Source organism: Hypomesus transpacificus, chromosome 8, assembly GCF_021917145.1.
Source record: "Hypomesus transpacificus isolate Combined female chromosome 8, fHypTra1, whole genome shotgun sequence".
Lineage (NCBI taxonomy): Eukaryota > Metazoa > Chordata > Actinopteri > Osmeriformes > Osmeridae > Hypomesus > Hypomesus transpacificus.
Genome location: NC_061067.1, coordinates 5,229,879 through 5,250,382, shown reverse-complemented (window position 1 = coordinate 5,250,382; position 20,504 = coordinate 5,229,879). Strand labels below are relative to the sequence as shown.

At 40.9% G+C, this 20,504-nt stretch overlaps 2 protein-coding genes across 8 annotated transcripts; one reads left to right on the top strand and one right to left on the bottom strand.

Moving 5' to 3' along the window:
* Positions 1 to 4,128: 4,128 nt before the first annotated feature.
* On the bottom strand, positions 4,129 to 11,170 carry LOC124470113. Of its 5 annotated transcripts, none has more exons than XM_047023856.1 (14): positions 10,752 to 11,169; positions 7,393 to 7,494; positions 7,139 to 7,223; positions 6,980 to 7,053; positions 6,746 to 6,805; positions 6,517 to 6,624; positions 6,314 to 6,370; positions 6,023 to 6,153; positions 5,870 to 5,924; positions 5,590 to 5,682; positions 5,307 to 5,441; positions 5,032 to 5,133; positions 4,687 to 4,842; positions 4,129 to 4,484 (listed from the first exon to the last, which is right to left on the bottom strand). In XM_047023856.1, the coding sequence occupies exons 2-14, from the start codon at positions 7,483 to 7,485 to the stop codon at positions 4,362 to 4,364; spliced, it is 1,272 nt and encodes a 423-aa protein (XP_046879812.1). In that variant the 5' UTR covers positions 7,486 to 7,494; positions 10,752 to 11,169; the 3' UTR covers positions 4,129 to 4,361. The 5 variants fall into 5 exon arrangements, with proteins under 5 accessions (XP_046879812.1, XP_046879811.1, XP_046879810.1 ...); XM_047023855.1 differs by lacking the exon at positions 10,752 to 11,169 and adding an exon at positions 8,514 to 8,634; XM_047023854.1 differs by lacking the exon at positions 10,752 to 11,169 and adding an exon at positions 7,976 to 8,059.
* On the top strand, positions 8,043 to 9,787 carry LOC124470114 (transcription initiation factor TFIID subunit 10-like). 3 transcript variants are annotated; one of them, XM_047023860.1, is made up of 6 exons: positions 8,043 to 8,117; positions 8,223 to 8,294; positions 8,641 to 8,798; positions 8,919 to 8,983; positions 9,090 to 9,204; positions 9,434 to 9,787. In XM_047023860.1, exons 2-6 carry the CDS (start codon positions 8,261 to 8,263, stop codon positions 9,521 to 9,523), a joined length of 462 nt encoding a protein of 153 aa, XP_046879816.1. In that variant the 5' UTR covers positions 8,043 to 8,117; positions 8,223 to 8,260; the 3' UTR covers positions 9,524 to 9,787. The 3 variants fall into 3 exon arrangements, with proteins under 3 accessions (XP_046879816.1, XP_046879814.1, XP_046879815.1); XM_047023858.1 differs by having other exon boundaries at positions 8,223 to 8,387; XM_047023859.1 differs by having other exon boundaries at positions 8,082 to 8,294.
* Positions 11,171 to 20,504: the final 9,334 nt, after the last annotated feature.

The window sequence follows — 20,504 nt, the reverse complement described above, 5'->3', positions numbered from 1 at the left end:
TTCTTAAAGGTGCCTGTTTTCATTTCTAACCAGAAAAAGTTCTAACTCATTACGCATGTTTATCAGAAATATGGGTGACATAGGCCTACTCATCATCATCATAACATAATGTTAACACAAGGAACTTGGTGTTCCTTAATTATACGGAAAAGGCTTCATTCAGTAAAGACAGGTTTGTCAGATCATAGACACATAGCTCTGAAAATCTACTGGTATACGCATTTAATGCAAAGGTTTAACCAAAAGCAATACATTAGTTTGGATGCTTTTTGTCAAATTTCCCCACACCCATAGAATATAAATACTTGGGAGTGTGTGGATGTTTTAGGGTATAGTTGCAAGCTAGTCAAAGTCAAAATCCTGCATCAAGACAAGACCAAGCCAACCGGAACACACTGTTTTCATTGCCACGCAGCATTGCAAAAGGACACAACAACAATAATTGTGAGCCATCTGGGTAAATACAGTCAAAATCAATATACATCCACAGGACTAAGAAACAAACTCCCCCTACCCATTGGGAAACTGTTTTTATCTTCTGCAGTACACAGGAAATACCATATAAGGCAAATTCTTGAAGCACCTGCAGATACTCATGTCAGTTTTCCGTTGTCAACTGAAAATGCATTATGGGACAAATGCTCTTATAGAACTCTTATTTCCATGACCTTTATAACATCTCTCACTTGTATTAGATGTTACTGTGTCATCGTAAATAAATACAACATAAACCAGGGGAATAATAGAAAGAAAAATCTGTGCCACAGAACGTTTTCTGTGTGGGTTATAGTCTACAAATACCTCATGAACCTTTCCTTGTCACTGACGTTTACATGAGGCCCACTTTCAGAAAGTGCTACATCAAACATGAAGGATACAGCCCTCTGTATTTTCTTACATGCTGTGCTTTTCTCCCTCAGGCCCCTCTCTATACTATCAATGGACTTCAGCTATGAGGGTTGGAACAAGGGAGGGCCAAACTCTCACAGGGGAGGTCGAGTTACTTCCTGCTAAGAGACCTCCGTCCCTCACAGCTGTTAGTGCCATGCATCCCCCACCTCCACCCTACGTGCAACCCACCACTCCTCCTTCAAAGACATGATTGCTTTGTAGGAAGAGGAATTCTTCAAATACTTTGACATCAAAGATCAAACGTGTCCAGAGCCATTGTTTTAAGAAGATGGTAAGAAGTTTCTCATTTGTCATATTTCATATGTAAAGAAATACACTTTCATAAAGACTTGTTTTAATACTATTCATAATGTAACTAGCAATATATTTAATGTTAAATATCAGAGGTTTGTAAAGTTGAAGACTAAAACAAGAATTGTGAATGTCTGCCTACAATGGCATTGGAGCTGAACAGTCATATGTTCATATACATTCTCTGGTAAATTGTGTAGGTTTGAACTGATTACATCATATCATGGGGTGTTCTCTGATATATAAACCAGCTGTAAATAAGTGTGTTAACGATTTTATCTCCTGCAGATTGAAGTGAAAGGGGTTTGGGAGAAAATAATATGGAGTTTGAGTATATATTTGTGACAACAAAAACATTTGGTGAATTCATTATATGCGTGTCATTGCCGTTAAACAAGACCTTGGAGCACATCCAATCTCACTTATTTTCACAGCATTAGTAACTACCCAGAATAGTTATGAAAAAGTTAGGTAAGGTATGCAAACAGACCTAAACCTGGTGATTTGTTTGCCTTTGTGTGAATGTGTGGCTTTCCATCACAGAGTTGTAGGTTGGAGTAATGACCAGGCTGTCTGTGTATCTTCAGCCCAGTTTCAAAGACCCTCTGGGTTCTTTCTTTCTTTTTCTTTCTCTGCCAGTAACTTGTTTTGGAATCTTGAGACATGACACAGTTGCCCCCCCTCTTTTTTCTTCTTCAACTCATCCCTCCCACCCTCTTCTCCCTTTCCATTCTATGCTCACCTCACACTCCACTTCCTGTTGAGTCACAGAACAGGAGTATGCAATGTTTTACAGTTTTATAGCTCTATCACTGCGTTCTACCTTCTGCTTTCTGTTTCATCCCCCTATCTCCTTTTCAGGGATAATGGTAGTTGAGCTTGTCTAAGATAGGGATCCTTGGCTCCAGGCAAAACTAAAGCAGATGACACATGTATTTAGCTGTTTCTAGGTTTGTAAATTCCTTGTGTTGTTAGAGATGTGGTTTATTTAATATTTGTATCTGGTTGGTTAAAATAATGAGCTCCATTTCTGAAACCTCAAGTGACATAAACAATTCCCAAGGAAAACACTGTAATGGAAACATTAAAGTGACCAATCTCTCTCCCACACACACATTCTGTACACACAGTAAGCACACACACACACTTAGTGTTTTAGAGAGTGAGTGCAGCTGCAGAGGCAGAGTTAGAGCAGGTTGGCCAACTGAGTCAGCAGATGTATTCCAAATGAGTCAGCCAGTCCGTCACTGAGGCTTGGTTTCATAGCCTTTCCAACACACAGGCACGTATTCCTCTTTTACACAGTGCCCTACCTCTGACTCTTTATCATCCTTTACTCATAATAAAACTTGGAGTTCTGTTGACGACAAGGGTATTTACTTCAGCAATCTATCTGACCAAGAAAGATTACCTGATCTATTTAATCTATTGTATATGCATAGAGAGAGAAAGAAAGATAGAACAATACTCTAGATTAGTTCATTTCAGATTTTTCTTTCTCTTTATGAACTCCCATATAATGATTTCATTTGTTTACACTACCCTCCCTTATTGCCAGAGTCATTCTGTAATTGAGAAAGTAAGACAGTAAGGTGATCCCTTTTGTAGTGTTATATAGGACTGTTCAGACTGGGAACTGTTGCAAGGATGGGATCATGATGTTCCTGTCCCTCACAGTTGTGATAAAAAGATTGATTTTTAAATGATTATGCTGGACAATTATTCTACAATTGGCAGCAAGTGAATGAATACACAGGTCAGAAAAGGCTAGTATTCATCATGAATGCCATTTGTCTGCATGTGAGTATTTGTGTGTATTTCTGTGACTAAATGATAATGGACAGACAGGGGACATGGCCTTGAAGTCTGCCCACGCCATTCCCAGTCCCTGTGTAACAGCGTTGCCTGTGACCACTGAGTTTGTCCAGGGCATAGGCTATCTCTTCAGTACAAATAACAAAAAGTGGAATAACAACTCACTTTTGAAATTGAATGAATTTGAACATGTTCCTACAATATGAAACACGTATTCACTGTTCAGCGTATTTCAGTTGAACGAAAGTAAAACTTAAGTAAACATGTTTATCAACAAGCAAGCTTCACTGTGCATAGGCAGCCTTCCTCAACCTAGACTATTAGACAAAAGGGCCGTGATGATAGAGGCAGTGCTGGGGGATGGACACACATCCAGGGGGGACCAGACCTATCACATGCAAACACATAGCCCACCACAAAGAGAAGCAACCTTTTCAGCCCAATAGGGGACAGGATGAAAGGATGATGACCTGACGATGTGGGCAAAGGGCATAGAGAAGTTACAAACCTTCCAGGTCACCATCCTTCACTGTGCTGGAGCTAGCCACTGCACCGGAGTACACGCACTGTGAAAGGTCTGATGCGCGAGACGAATCACCAGATTCTTCTGTGACCCTCGTGTGTCGCACTGTGCTGCCCGCAGACAACGTTGGGTGGACACAGAACAGTTGATGGATGCAGACTCGAGATTGACTGGGTAGAGAGAGGAAGCAGGCCCACCTGGAATGAGGTCGTCATGGAGTCTGTCATGGTGAGGGTTCTGTGGTCACAGTGGCTTGGGGTTGGGATAAGAGAGTGCTCAAACAGGCCTTGGATGAGCCAGAAACAGAAAAGCTCTGTATTGTTTTATGGTGGAGAAACCATATTCTGAGTACCTCTGTTAAAGATTGTTTAAAAACATTAGTCTGAAAGAATCCCTTTTATTTGATTTAATGTTGACTTTAAGTTGACAATAGAGACATTTGTGGAGGCAAAGAATAGAGTTATATTTTTTGTACCATCTAAATTCTTACTTGACAATTGTCCCTTGTTGTTTCTTGTCAGTTGTTTGTATCTAAGATGTTTTATGAAATATTAACATATGAACTCAGACTCACCAAACAACAAGAGTAAATTGCCATATTTTTCATTGAGGCATCAAAAACTATATTTTTCAATGAATTAGATGACAGAATGTTACTTTTATATGTATTCACATTTAAATATAACATGGTCTACATTAAACCAATAAAGTGCATTTATCCTGAGAATATTCAGATTGGTCAAGTGGGGATGGGAATCATTGTCGTTGATTATAATCATGATGATTTACTGTCTGCATTTCACCTTGTCTATTCCTCTACTCATGGGTCAGTCTCACAGAACACCACCTTGCTTTCCAAACGGGCGCGTTCTGCTTCAAAAACCAGTTTGTGGCTTCGCAAAGTCTCCCTTGGACCTGAACGGATCAAGGATGCATCTCCACTCTGTAGACAAACACACACTAAGTCAATGACAGACACATAATGCCCAAACCTTTCTTAATGACATTCAAAATAATATATCTTTGTTTACCTACAACTTTATTAACTACTCAAACTATCTAATTGTTTAAGTTGAACATAAGAGTAGAGGTAGAAGAGCAAGGTGTTGATGTGCTGATAATATGTTGACTATTAACAGCCTTACCGCCACAGCAGAGATGAAGGCATCTACCAAGTGATAGTCAGCCCCGCTATGACCACCCATACCGAAGTGCCCTGGGACATTGGATTTGTGCTTTGTGGCTCTTTGAGTCAGAAAGTCAAACACTCTAATCTCATTACCATTGTAAGAGAGCTCCCCCTGCAGGATTAATATACTGCAGTTTATTTTGAGGATCCTGCTTTGCCAGTAATACAGGATTGCTTGAAGATTTGCATTCGGTAGAGAAAAATAACATATCCTAGGACATTGCTTCACATCATGTATACATTCACTGCAATTACATAGTTAATATATTACTGTTGTTAGAATATACAGTATAAGTCTAACCTTGCTACCATAAATGGTTGTTCTTCGCTGACATATCTCCTCTGTAAATGCCACCATGGAGAAGGATGCTGTAAGACCACCGTCAAACTCCATGTTTACAACCTGTACAGATGAAATAACAGTAGGAATGTGAAAGGAAGAGAGTACATAACTGCAAATTAACTTTTAACCAACATTTTAAGATGTGTGCATACTGGTTTGGTTTGCTTTTGCATTTTAATCTTTCGGAAAGTATCAAACTAAACATTTTCAAACCAGACTGAAGACATTCTTACTTGGTTGGTGCAAACGTCATTATCACATTCATATACACAGCGTCCATAAGGCCCTGTCTTTAAGGCATCTGTCACAGATTCAATGTCTGGGAGAGAGCTGGGGCATATTACAGACACCGGCCAACCCGTATGACCCTAAGACACAAATGTATTCATGATCAAGTAATTATTTCAATTACATTACAAGTTTGTATTTAAATGTAAATGAATGGATTGAAAATAGTCTATCAATGAATGCAGAATGGCATTTAGTTTGAGGCATTTATGTATAAATGGCAAGGACCTGCTTAACTCTGTCCAAGTAGATCTTACGAGCAGAATATGAACAGTCTCCCTCCACAGGACAGTGTAGGCAGCGATCTCCCGCACCTGGTGGCTAGAATTGAATGTGGTTATAGCTACCTTAAGTAAATTAACAACGCTGGACAAAAACACAGTAAAGTAATATATAGCATGAGAATAACAAAAGTTGATGCACTTCATTCGAAGATCACTGTTAGTGATTGGTAGTAACCCTAACTCTAAATAGTGATGATGTGAATAACTAGCCTCAAAACACACACCTTGCATTCTTTGCGGAAGTGGCTGAGAGATCCAAATGACGATACTTTCAAACACCTGAGCGATTGAGGACAGACATCACAGTTAAGTAGTGTGAAACAGTGTGTTGTGTAAGCTACATTACTGTTTATTGTTTTAGTCTACAAATGTTTTACCTGCGTCCTCCAGCCCAGTGATGTATTAGGTCAATGTCATGGCAGCATTTAGCCAAAAGGGCAAAGGAGCTTTCAGCTTCATTCCTCCAGTTCCCTCGAACAAAAGAGTGGGCAAAGTGGTAGAATCCCACCTGCAAAAATAAAATACATAAGAATATCTGATAACCCACATCTGGTATTTATACTACAATGTTAAAGAGATGCATACAGATAAGATGGTCAAAATCATGCATGTAAATAGTTCCTAATTGTATAACTATTCTGTAATTTCGTATACTGTTACACACTTACCGGTTCTAGGTGTTGGATATGGATCACCTCACCAATAACTCCACTGTCAATCAGCTCCTGCAGAATCATTCATAGATTTTGATCAAAATAAGTTGAAACCTTGAAATAATCACCAATCATGGAAGACTTCACTGCAATTTCCGTCTTTCAAATGTGTTAGTTCTTACTGTATAATTTTGGGAAAGTGGTGAAGATAAACATACTTTTATTTTGCGGATCACTGGGTCATATCGAAGAACATGGCATACAGTGAGCATAACTCCACTCTGAATGCATGTCTCCACAATCTCTGTGCAATCCTCAGTAGACACCTAAAATGACAACAACAAAAATGCAAATCAAATCCCTAGCTGACTCATACTTGTTTTACTTGTTCTTACAAAAAGAGCTGTGCATACAGTAGCTTCCCGACCATTCAGTGGTGTTACTTACAGCCATGGGTTTCTCCAATAAAACATGATAGCCTTTTGTTGCGAGTGCCACTGCTGGGTCCTGTACATATTAGGTTGAAACAGAATGATAAAAACAGAATTTCATCTATTACACTATCAATTATAACATTATAACAGTGTTTAATTGACCATTTGAGCACATTACCTAAACTAACCTGTGCTAAAGATTTTGTGATTAATCATATTTGTTCTATAATGATGACTACTACATTACCTTATGAAGACGGTCTGGAGTGCAAATAAACACAGCATCTGCAAACTTTTCTCTCTGTACTATATTGTGCCAATCTAAGAAACATCACAAACCAAACATTAAATCAGGCTAGAGGATCAAATGCTTATAAAATCATACTACTTGGTATGACTCCCTTACCTTCAAATATATTTTCATTTGCAATGTTGTGCTGCTTTTGAAGTATCTCTCTTGCAAATTTCCTGGGATCAGCCACTCCAACAACCTAAAATAATGTATTATACCGTTTCTATAATAATGTAATTGTATGATAATTAGACGTGACTGACAATAAGTTGTATAAATCCAACACAGCATATAGATTTTGCAATAGCTTGTGTCAATAGTTTATCAAGATGTGGTGGTGGATTTAAAGGATATAACTGTTTAAAGACCTGCATCCGTTCGGGATGGAAGGTGGCAAAATCTGAGTATGTCTTCCCACGGCTCCCAGCACCAACCACAATGACATGGACAACTGAAGGCATGATGGCAGACTGAAAATAATAGTAACTGAAATGTTACAGTAATATTCGTTTTGTTATATTACTTTATCACAATAGCTCCTATTGTTGTAGTGCCATATGCAACCTGAAGACAGAGTTTTGACGTGTCCTGCCTTGGCTGTACGAGTCAGGTCAGGGCACCCACTCCAACTGCTTAAGCAGCAACTTGCTAATTGTTATTTTCTTAATTGTCTTTTCAGTATACATATTTTAAGTATATTTCACATGTTATTTGATCACAAATTTGACACATTTTAAATAATGTTTCATGTCAAGTAGTAGGTAGCGTTCTGTGCTATGACGCAGGAAAAACATTTACGCGTGGAACAGTCTTGAATGTGAGGTTGAGGGAGCCTTTAGGCAGGCAGAACCAAACAAAATACGAATCTATCTACCAATTATAATATAGTCATTACCCATGCCTTTTTATATTGTGACCATGTGAAATCATATTTGGTAATAATAACCCTACCTTCTGAAAACCACCTGCAAAAAGGTTTGTGTACGTTCAGCGTTTACGTTGAAGCTAAATGACCGGAACCACATTTCAGGAAATAGGCTGCGGCGGGCAATTTATCGATGCACAAGGAAGTGTTGATGTTAGATTATCCAAGGTTTGGAAGAGATTGCGATCTTGTCGTTACTTTAGCATACTTTGCAACATTGTATGATTTACTATTTACTACTTTACTAAAATTATCGTACTTTTGTTTTAACAGTTTTGCATATTTTACCGAGCTGAGACGACGACAACAAAATGAACATTGATAATCAGCCTGTCACAACCGGGGGTTCGTCTTCAAATTCATCAGCATCTAGTAATCCTATCTCAAACAGTAATACAGCAACGAATGTTAGTAGCATCCCCCCGGTTGTAACTAACGGTAAGGAAGCAAACCTTATAGCTTTTAACACCATACTGTAGGTCTGTTATTATCTGCGTGACTTAGAAGATTACATTTTCGACGATACTAGAAAAAACGTGAACACGCGTTGGCTGATTCTAATACCTTTTGTGAAATGCCTTTGTTTCATATCATATTATTGTTAACAGGACTCAATTCTCCCAGTTCAGTCCAGTGCCGTGTCCCCCATTTTGAGGACATATAAGTAGGCTACCACTCTTTTCTTTTACAGCATCAACCTCAGCTGCAATGGCCACCTCGTCATCTGACTCGTCTGTGTCCAACGGCGTCTATGTTCCTAGTGGCATTGCCAATGGAGACGTGAAGTCTGTCATTTCCACAACGCCCCTGGCTGACTTTCTAATGCAGTTGGAGGACTACACTCCTACAGTGAGCTTGGTCATGCTGTGTGGATCTTAAATTGAAATCTTGAATTAACTTGAGAGATTTGCATGATAAACTGGGATTTTTTTGGTAGTTGTCATTGACAGTTCATTATGTATTCACTAGATTCCAGATGCAGTGACGGGCTACTATCTTAATCGAGCTGGTTTTGAGGCATCTGATCCACGAATGTGAGTTTTGTTTTGTATACATGTATAGCCAAACTCTGGACTGTTAGCATTGCAATAAAATGTAATACACTGATATGTTTGTTGTTTTCCCCCCCATTTATTTTAGAATTCGTCTGATCTCTCTTGCTGCTCAAAAGTTCATCTCAGACATCGCCAATGATGCCTTGCAGCACTGTAAGATGAAAGGCACAGCCTCTGGAAGCTCCAGAAATAAGACAAAGGTTTGTGTTCTTGATGCTGTGAAAGTGTGCAGCTTTTGGCAGCTGTATTCCCACAGTTGGGCATTTACAGGATTTATCACATTTATATTATAAGCAAAATGAATTGCTTGGAAATAACACTTTTCCACATGTCAAAACATTGAATCCTTCTCCAGAGACCTTCCACATGTCTAAAACTACGTGTGACGTTTATAGGTTAGTGGTCAATAATCTTCTTTCTCTACTTTAGGATAAGAAGTACACGTTGACAATGGAGGACCTGTCTCCTGCCCTGTCCGAATATGGTATAAATGTCAAGAAACCTCATTACTTTACATAGTGTATTGGCCTATGCAAGAGACATACCACGCTACTTTTCCTTCACAACCAATTTGAGTTTGTGCTTTGTAGACACCACCATTCATAACGTTTTTTTAACATGGTGCTCAAGATCAACCATTGAAAATGACTTGCATCACTTTTTCATTTTCAGTTTAAATGTAGGCTAGTTGGTTCTTGGTGTAGACTGGAGCATGTTTTGCATTGTGTGGAATTTTAGTTTGTAATATTTTATTTAGACCAATAAACCTTAACAAAATGTAAACTTTTCTCTTTTGTAATTTGTGGTTGTTTTAAGGAACTGAATTTTCGGTAATTAAAATGCAATATGTATTGTCTAGGTCTTTTAATATGTATTATATGTAATTTTCTATGGCGACTATTGGTCTTTTTTTCCACCTCGTTAGCTATAGGCTAGTTGATGTCCGCTGTCGGCTGCCGTAGCTCTCTGTACCGCATTTCATTTGAAACTCGCTAGGTAGCATGTTTTCAGTTTAGAGTGAATAGTCACGTAATTACCCATCACCCTCCAGAATGAATGTTCAGCCATCAAATCCTAACAACCCAATTGTGTTCTTTGATGTTACCATAGGCGGTCAGGTGAGTGTTTTTCCTAACACTAGTCTACTACTAGTTGCTAGTCTACTGCTAGCTAGCTAGAGCTAACTGTAGCCAAGTACACCACACTGCCAACGTTTGCAAGGTTCTACGTGCTATAGTAATCACGGAACTTTCGGCTGCACTGGATTGTCTAAAAATCGAACTTTAGCTTAGAGGTCTTGTAGACTGAGCAACTAGAGCCATCATTGGGGCGTGTACAAACTAACCTTATTCTGGTATCATAAAAACATCTACTAGTGTGAGAGCAGACGTCCATTGCTAACAGTGAGTGTGAAGCATGTATGATAGACGAGTGCATCATGCCCAGCACGGAGCGGCATCGGTACGCGTTAATAAATCTTTCTCATACTCTGTAGGACTAAACCTCAGAAGGAAAATAAATCTGTTACTGTTTGTCATATTCTAGGCATGTGATGAGTTTGGCAAGATCTGTTTGAAGGATTTCTCCACTCAGTTGTTTTTTGTTTCAAGCAGACAATATTGTCATTATCAAATTGTCTTAGCTAGATATAAACGATAATGAAGAGTTTGCGTGGTATAATTGGAAACGTTTATATAATCAATACTCAATACAGTGCTTATAATTGTATTGATATGTTTTTACTTACTTCCAACTCACTTGACCAGTAGATGGAGTCGAGAGTGTTTCATCCACACACTCCGCCTGTTTGTACTCGACCAGACCTACTGTTTAGGGCCAGCACATGTAACAGACGTGGTCTCGCTCCGTCAGAGGTATCGGGCCAATGTTCACTCCCACCGGGAGTCAAACCTGCCACCTCTGACATCCCAAGTGCAACCACTACCAGATACGCCAAAAGAAAAGCTAGCTATTCGTTGACACGGGTGGCCTGCTACATACCTGAGGAGTGAGTTTCACCGATTCACACCGGTTACATTCACCCCTCTAAACTCACTCCGGCGGTCAGCTGACGCTAACCAAGTGATCCGGGTCACGGCACCAATGTGACGGTGGTCAAACAGGGGACTGACGAACACTGCGATTGCTCAGTGCTTTAATTCCTGTTCAACTTCTTCTGTCTAGTTACGGCAACAGTACACACATAAAAGCTGCAGACCTGCAGTACATCACAGATCCAAAGGTGGCTCTAAAACACCAACGTTATTTACAACTGCAGAATTAGTCAAACAGATTTTTCAACTCGTTACTATTCATTTTATTTAATGTTTATTTCTGGCGCAATGGCCCATACACGAATACATTACATACAAGAGACATGAATCTCCTTATCTAAAACATGCTTAATTGAAAACAACACATGGCCTATGTACAGTGTAGCAGTAGTTTCTCCAAAGCTGGCTTCTCGAAAAAGCGTCTGAGGATAACAGAGCCATGCGACTCCCTATCAAGCCCCATTATACCGAATTTGGCTGCAATTCAACCAGAGTTCCACTGGGGTTGATCGCGAGCTAGTGCATGTTGATTGAGAGTCTATGGAGCTAAACGGCTACATTTGTCTCTTTTGCCTGATTGTCATTGAGAAATCTCCGATTTGATTGTAGTTTTTGCATGTTCAACATGTATTATAGGTCGAAAGTTGATTTCTTACAGGGTGAGTCGTTGTTGCCCATAACACGCTAGCATTCTGCTAATGAATGCTGATTGGTTAGTGAAGTAGTGATGTGTCGTTCGTGAACGATTCGTTCATTTGAACGAATCCTAATAATGACTCGGGAGTAACGAGTCCTCTCAACGAGTGATTTGTTCATTTCCCGACTCGGTCTTTGTACGAGTCTTTGGATCATTTTTCACGTGACCTGCATAGGCTCTGTACTGGTAGCTAGAGGAAACGAACGATTCGTTCATTTCCCGACTCGGTCTTTCTACGAGTCTTTGGATCATTTTTCACGTGTCCTGCATAGGCACTGTAGCTAGAGGAAACGAACGATTCGTTCATTTCCCGACTCGGTCTTTCTACGAGTCTTTCGGTCCTTTTTTCACGTGCCCCGCATTGTATTTTTTAGTAGAGGAAACCATTTCCTTATTCCCTTTGGCGTGGCCGCTGTTTTAGTAAGACGTGAATGATATTCGCTCAAGTCATCATACTGACTGGTTTTGTTATTTTCACTTTACATTTACACTTACAGTTAGGAAGTTAAAATATGTTTAGACAAACATATTTTTAAAGAAGCGTAGACTACGATGCTCCATTCATGTGTACATTTACATTTATGCATTTAACCATCCCTGTTTATTTCTGTACCTTCTACTATGTTGGATTGTAACATGTCTATTTATTCACTAACTAACACAAGAAGGAAGTGACCATGGAAAATGATAAGTCTTATGCTGTCTATAGGTGAAGAAAATATGCAGAGACCCCAGACATTGTTTGAAACAAAGCTTTGAAACAGATATCCTTTTTACCTAAATAAACAATACACTTTTCACAATAGCCTAATATGCCAGGTCTCATTCTAATAACTCCTAAAACAATGATAATACATCATCATCAGCGTTGTCACCACCCCATCATTAATCCAAGGAAAAATGAAAAAGTTGACTGTGCTTAGTTGCAAGAATGAATAATCAATCATGAATTTTTAAACAAATGTTAAGTAATTCATTTAGTCTCTGTTCCATTTGTTCAAATATTAGCATCAAGGCAATTGTTAAAAAAGACAAATTACTTACTGTTCTTGTTTTCTCATCCTCAAGGTTTTCGAAAGATTTGCCCTCCTTCTATTAAAGGGCCGTCTCAATCTGCTGAGGCATGGTTCATATGTTTTAAGGAACAATCTGTAGTCGAGCATGTGAAATGAAAATTGATTTGTGATTTACATGGTCAGTGAGGGGAAAATGAACTTAAGAAATGTTGTAAATGAAATATTAGGCAAGGTGCAGTGGGAGAGAGCTGAGACAACGTGGAACTAGAAACCCTGCTTGGCAGAATGGGGTGACATTTTACATTTATCAGTGTTCTGCTTGGGTTGTAATGTTAATGGTAATTTTATGGGACTGTACATGGAATGAAATGGTGTTATCACAGATTGCTTCAAATGTAGAATTGTGTGCTGTGTCTGTCTTTTTCAATTTTCCCAGTAATGTGAGTTATTGCGCTGTCTGTCCTCTGTTGTGGAAAGTGTAAATTCAGCCTATTTTTCATCAGTCCTTTCAACAAAGATCATGTTACACATGCTCTTTTACAACAGATAACCACTGTTTGTTTATCACAGTTCTGCTGTTGGATGCTGTTAGAGTTTGGAAATGATTATTTCTATTTTACAGTATATGAAAAACCCACTAACGGAATTATTGAATGTCTATGGCCTGAATCGGTACCCACTGACTTTAATGGATGATTCCAAAGAAAATCTACGTCTGTTGTTAGATATTGGCACGATATTCAAATGAATCAATACTTAGCTTTCTGTAGGATGTTTTTTATTGCAATGGACATTAAGCAGCTTAACCATTTTGCCAACACAAATCAAGTGATCAATATAAATGAGCAACTTTTCAATACAAATCCACCCTCCATACAATAAGAATAAAAAAATCAATGTTGACTTATCTACTGATCAATAACACTTAAAAGTCATCGCACAATTCTAATTTTGATCAATACTCTGTGCACTGGCTGGCCTAGGCCTACTTATGGGCTGTTCAAACATCCAGACTCTGTATTAGAAGAGTTCAAAAAAGCATCAAGAGAGAAAGTGCGATACTCTGAAAAGAAGCAGACTCAGTTTGGGTCACGCTCTAAAACCTGGATCACACAGAGGTCATTATTTATAACGGGGCTCTCCGGTTGCACCCAACTGAAACCAAAGATCCTGAGGTGATATTTGTCAGCAGATGGCTAGGAAACAAACCCTCTGCCGTTGGGGTAGACTCAGCGGCTGCTAAAAGCTATCTGCGGTTACTAATTGCTGAACAGGGCCTAATTACCTTAATTAATAGCTTTGGATTCTCCAGGGCCGGGTTGGGGTGGGAGGGGAGGGAGGGCGGTGGGCTTTTATCAGTGTCAGTGGAGCTGAAGAGGCCCCCCAGGAGGTCTGATGAGTGAGTGGGTCCCTGGGGCCCCATCAGGGTAGGAACCGCAGACACATCACAGATGGATTACGTAGCGTTTGAGCAGGATGGCCTGTTTAGAAGAGAAGGTATCTATTACACACTGATCATAAGTAAACACGACTAAGTACATCTCAAAGTAGAGAAAAAAAAGAGGCGTTTCAGGCCCCTCCCGAACACGTTGCTCTCTCAACTTCCTCACTACAGCACTCAACACTCTCCCCTTTTGCCTCTCTCCCTCTCCCTTTCTCTCTCTTGCCCCTGAAGTACACTGCTGTAATTCGTGGTGACAAAGTAGACTTAGCACCTCTTTCTCCAGACCATGGGGGTTTTGTTCAGTGAGCTCTCACTGTGAAATTAGCTCTAGCTCCTTTCATTTCCTGGCTGCAGTGAAATGGTTAATAGACACAGATCAGCCAAAATGAAAATAGAACTGATTCAACAAATCTGCCTGCCCCTCTTGCACACACCCACTCCCCTCAAACACCCACTCTTCCCTCCCTCCCTTCCTTGTTCTCGTCTTCCCTTGCTGCTCTACACCTTCCTCCCACCCCATCAAGCTCCTTGTCTGCGTCAGGGGAAGGCTTGTTTCGGGTGCATACATTTCTTTTGATGATATATAGTCCCGGAGGTGAATTTCATTTACTGCCAGTGCCCTTTCCTGAACCTGTTGCTAGTCAGTGAGCACGATAAGCGTATAAGTAGCATGCTACTTCATTCATCATACATCGTTCTGGGCTCTCAACTACCTCATATGTGATTCAGGAGGAAACTACTGAACCGGCAGAAAGAATCTCTTTGGGAACAGCTGGGGTAATGTTAAAACGGCGTGTTAGAAACAAGAAATAGCTTTTTCTTTTCTTTTTTATTGATCAAAAATATATATTTGATAATGCTGTATTACCAGTACACTGGCTCTATGTTACATACCTGATTTAGTTGTATCAATCATCTAGCAAAGCTTGACATCATTTCTATGATACAATACTGTACATTTTTCTAGTGCATCGTATGCAGCGCATTCTGAAATCTGTTTTTCCTTCCACAATCACAGTGTCTGCTATGGGCTGTATTAAAGAGCATTAATAATCACAAGAGGCTCAGTGTCACTCAGAAGTCTTCCCATCACCAGGGCAGACAGTGTTGTGCTGCTGGGCATGTTGTGCTGCACAAAAGTGCTTACACACTCTCTCAGACAAGCAAAGGGAATAATTAAAGACAGTGGATGGAGGCAGAAGAATAGAGAGCAAATCCCATTGTTTGGGGTTATTTCATCCCACTGAATTCTCTTTTTCTCTCTCTCTCTCTCTCTCTCTCTCTCTCTCTCTCTCTCTCTCTCTCTCTCTCTCTCTCTCTCTCTCTCTCTCGCTGTCTCTCGCTCTCTTTCGCTCTCTTTTTCTTTTCACATTCTTCCTACAAATGCACGATGGGTATATGTTATGCTTTCAAAAGCATATGTAAGCGAGGCAGCCTAGAACAAAGGTCCTATGATGTCCCACTCATCCCCACAATGTCTTTTCATTATTTTAGAATCATTTCATATCTGTGGGAATGAGTGAAAGAATGAGAGAGCGAGCACAGCAAGGCATGCCTTAATAACCCCCGATGTAACTACTGGTAGAGCCAAATGAAAGCTCCTTTTTAAGTGACTAGAAAAAAACAAGAAGTTGTCTTCCAACATCTATTCTCGCAATTTGTTTGTGTGTATGCATGTGTGTGTGTGTGTGTTTGTTTGTGTGTGTGTGTGTGTGTGTGTGTAGGGTTAAGTGGGCATAATGACTTCAAACCACTCCCACAATCAAAACCGTTCTCAAAACAATCCCTGATTAAATTGTAATTTGAGGTGAGCAGACTGTTGGGGAGGCTCTGCTGCTCTCTGCTCCTAACAGCAGTAAATGTGGCCCCTCAATCTCCTCTGCGCTGCTACTGTCAGGCCGAGAGCACTCAGTCATCTCCGTGCATCAGGCCCGCAATATTGATTTTTCCACCCACTGAAACAGCCGCATGAACATAAATTTTGCATGAGGCTTTTACTCACGGCCTCTGACTTACTCTGACGACACATGATGCGGCGGTGAACAGGCAGTGATAACAACGGAGGGCTACCCTGCCTGCCTGATGGGCTACAGAGGGAAGCACTCCTCTATCTGGCTCCTGCACTCTATGAAGGATACACACGAGAGGGTCTACAGTGTTTGTGTGCATCTACACAGTGTAGGATATCTGCCCCGACCTAGGTCAACTACATGGAGTCCATACTTATATTTAGAAGTAATAGAGGTGTGTTTGGTTCCTGCCATCATTGTTCACTACTGGACAGCTTCATTGAATACAGTGGACTGGTCATGGCAAATTAAGTGCATCCAAGTAATTTGACAGTGTTTTTGTAAAGGAATTGGCTCAGTTGGGCTTTAAGTAGTACCCTCAGTTAGAGTCCTCACCCACAGTCAACAAGCTAGCTAAAAGCCCGTTGTTTGACTACAGTTGGATTCTGTGGAGCGTGTAAGATCTCTGAGGAGTGGCTTTGGTTGTCTCAAATCCCTCTCTCTGCAGAGGGTGGAATTCCACAACGCAGCTTGATATCGCCTTGCATCACAAAGTGAACGTGTCATCTGTACATCCCTGCAGCAGTGTGTTTTACTCTCTTAAACCCTGTGGCCAACTCATCTCAAATCTCTACTGCCTCGATTTTCTGTTGCCTGTAAGCCCCTCCGAAGCGGGACTGAAACATTGATATTGTCCACAGTGAGTGTGGGTGATACTTTAACACAGTAGGCTTTTTCAGCTGTGGTTTGATTCCCTGTGTTTATTCTCACAATCAATTTTTTTCATACTCTTAATGTGTATCCCACTCCCAGCTTGTGAATAAACACCTGAAAAGATTCTAAGATCGAGAGATCTTTTTTCCAGTCCCTTTAGCTGATAGTATCGGGGGTAAAACTATGTTTAGCTTGTTTAGAACACCTCACTACTACAATGGTTGGGCCTTTTGTACTATACAGAGAAATCAAATACAATTATGTTGAATAAAAGTTGTGTACAGATGAAGTTTCAGGGTTGAAAAGGCAACTTTTCTTATTATCCCTGGAGCCAAAAACGACCTTCCTTCGTCCACGTTTCTAATTACCCAGCAGCCTCCTGGACACTAAACCTTCGTCCAGTGAGGTAATTATCGGTGTGGCTCATTGAACAAGCCATTGAGACAGTGGAGTCTAAACTAACTCCCACAGAGCGACGTGAGCGCAAACAGTAATAAGAAAGATGTGTGTCCCTTCTCCTCTGCCCGGTCTTGCTTTCCCACCAGAGTAGAAAGAGAGCGCTGTACTGCCGGCTGGGTCATATTGGACATTACCTTCAGGCAGACGTCCTCTTCAGTTCTCTTAGACCTTCATTTTCCCTAGTCCATAGGAGTGGGAAGGAGAGGACATTTGTTTAACACAATTATATGCCGTTTCTCAAGGTGTCTGCATGATTTAAAGAATCTAAGAAAATGTTTTACCTTTGGTGTAATGGTCTTGATAAGTTAGAGGAGTCCTTTACTTTCCCTGTAGATTCTCACACAAGAAGAAATACAATAACCATATCAATACAAAAATTCAGCATATAATCACAAGCATCAAATATCGTATTGTAAAACACGTGACGGTGGTTGTGTATTAAGCTATGGAATGTGGATTCCAGCCACTACATGCAGCATCAATACAATTACTCGCTTCATAGAATGTTGTAGAATAATTCCCTATATACCCGTAATACTGTGCACATCTTTCTGCACCTGTAAGAACCATTTTACTTAACAGCTTCGCTCTTTCTGCACTATTTTTCCCTCCTTCTGCATTGTTGTACAATGTGTCATTTCTACACAATATGTTAGTGGAGTAAGTATGAAAAGGTAGACAGTGTTCTTTTATGTCGACATGATTACTATTGCCTCACCAACCCTTTTCATGAGGCCTTGAACAGGCCTTTGTGGACAGTAAAGAGTATAATGAGAGTGAAGTCACAGCAAATGCCTTTATTCAATAAGAACATCATATTTTAGTCAAGCCATCAGATACTTTTATTCAGTTACTCTCTGTACTTACTGTAGCAACAAAAGAAATGTCATCCATGTGCATGTACTTTCAAACAGTGTTGCAGAGAAGGGACAGAATAAAAACTTTCTTACTCCAGCTGCACATTGCATAAGGACACACAGAGAAAACCACAAACACATACACCAAGCATCCACAAAACCCAAACACACACAGCAAGTACACACACACAGGGTGATCTGTGTTTTGAATGAGAAAGCAAGTAGGAGGAGAGCTGGAAATCATCCCCAGAGAGGAAAGTGCTGTAATGGGGGGGCGGGGGGGGGGGGGGGGGGGGGGGGGGGGGGGGGGACTGGTCGAGACGGGGTGACTGAGTGTGTGTGTGTCAATGGAGGTGGAGGGAGTTGCGGTAATGAGAGAGATGGCTGCTCCTCTCTCTCCCACTCTTCAGCTGCACAGACACACACAGACTCGCAGGAAACCAAAATAGCATTTTGTCTGACGAATGAGCCGGCGTTGACCTAGCCTTTCGACCTCTGACAATCAGTCTCGCTTCGTGCTTCAGAACGAGTTGGGGCCTCGGCAGTCAAAGATGACAGTTGATTTTTCCTCTGACGGGGAGGCGAGATAGAGGGATGGGGGACGTAAACGAGAGCAGATACTTGGATTGTTGGGGCCTCTGAAGACACAGGTCATATAACTCAGTATAAAAAAAGATGGCTGCACACTGTAGCAGGGGATTCACCCTAACACGGGTCCTTTAATAGTGAGTGAATACAATACATATATACTGTCTAAGAGGTTATTTTGTTCAATATAGAAGCACATGACTCCACAGAGATTTGTAGAATTTGTATATGCTAGATTACTGTAATCGCTACAGGATATATCTCTGTCCAATATGTGTGCCACCTCAAGTGTTTCACAGGTTGGTAAAGACTGGATAGACTTTGTAGGAGCCTCGCTCTTCTTGGCTGATTATTGAGCATGAGGGCAGGGGGAGAAGATCTGGCCTGCTGCATTGTATCCCGACTGTTGAGAGCATGGAACTGAAAACGCGGCGGAGCTGTAATGAGCTCCGCTGGATCCAGACATTCTTTTGCCCCTGTGTACAACCCCCCCCCCCCCACACACACACACACACACACAGTCCTCTCTTGTACCTCCATCCTCTGTCGGCCTGCTTGGGGAAGAAGCTCAAACAATTAGCTGAGCCCGTGATGCTGGGGCTATGTGCTCAGCCACACTAAGCAGACAGCAGTGGGTAGTAGAATGTGCCTCATGAAGCCAGGTGTCGTGGTGTGGGGGGGCGGAGGTTCTAGAGGCGATGGGGGGGGGGGGGTTGAGGGAGGGAGGGTTGAGGAGGGAGATGAGGGGGCTGAGGGAGGAGGGGGGGAGGGGGTCAGCAATCCTGACGGTCTTAACAAGATGACAGAATTTATAAAGCACCGCTGTTAAAGAATATAGTTACCTGTGGTGTAGCCTTTATAATAAGGCCACATGGGGCTTCTTCCATATTCCCTGTGTGTTTGGTTTCACTGCTTTCTTTTTTTCCTTTCTGTTTCTTTTGTTGTTCCTCTTTCTCCTCGGTCGTACCGTCGGTGCTGGAGGAAATTCTCCAATCATCTTTGATCTTCCCTGGTTTCGATAATTTTCTGACAGAATTCTCTTTTTATTTTTTTATCTGTCTCTCCCTTTCTTTCTCTCTCTCTGTTTGTCTCACTCTCCATCCTTTTCCTTTTTCTCAATCTTTCACATTCTCCCTTTAACAGCGGCCCAGCGTCTGCTAGCGGTCGGACTTGCAAGGGAGAGAGAGAGAGGCCCTGTCAGGGCTTGTGAGACAACTTGCCCCAACATTTCAAGTGAGAATTGGACTCTTGGCTTTTGCGCGCACAGATGATATATAATTCATGGTGGGGTGTGAGAGAGGTGTCAATGTGTCAGGAGGTAGCAGAAAATGTAAAAGTGTGCTGTTTACTGGCTCACAGAGCCTAGATTTTTGCACCAGGATCCTTCTGCTACGTAGAATTGTGGGAAAAAGAGGAGGAAGAAATGTGGATGAAATGCTGGCATGTGCCTGCCCAGTACCCTTGGCGGCCAGACTAATCAAAGAAATGTCTGCCCTGATATTTTATTTATATCAAACAGTGCATAGTTTAATTATTAAAGTGCATTGATTTAGTATGTATACAAGCTTGTCTACTTGGCTTCTCACAAATGTTCTGTTGCATTATCAGTGTTTATCACACGGCTTTTCCTTCAATTGATGGATATAGCTATTTTCTACAAAT

Bases quoted from the DNA above. Each gene is read 5' to 3' on its own strand.
- LOC124470113 (XM_047023853.1), bottom strand. From the start codon at position 8,049: ATGTGGTTCCGGTCATTTAGCTTCAACGTAAACGCTGAACGTACACAA. The intron at 6,806-7,138 runs GTAAGGGAGTCA...TAATATGTACAG, and splicing joins AAATGAAAATATATTTGAAG to GACCCAGCAGTGGCACTCGC. The intron at 6,625-6,745 runs GTAAGTAACACC...TTGTCATTTTAG, and splicing joins TATTGGAGAAACCCATGGCT to GTGTCTACTGAGGATTGCAC.
- LOC124470114 (XM_047023858.1), top strand. From the start codon at position 8,261: ATGAACATTGATAATCAGCCTGTCACAACCGGGGGTTCGTCTTCAAAT. The intron at 8,388-8,640 runs GTAAGGAAGCAA...TTTCTTTTACAG, and splicing joins CCCCCCGGTTGTAACTAACG to CATCAACCTCAGCTGCAATG. The intron at 8,984-9,089 runs GTGAGTTTTGTT...CATTTATTTTAG, and splicing joins GAGGCATCTGATCCACGAAT to AATTCGTCTGATCTCTCTTG.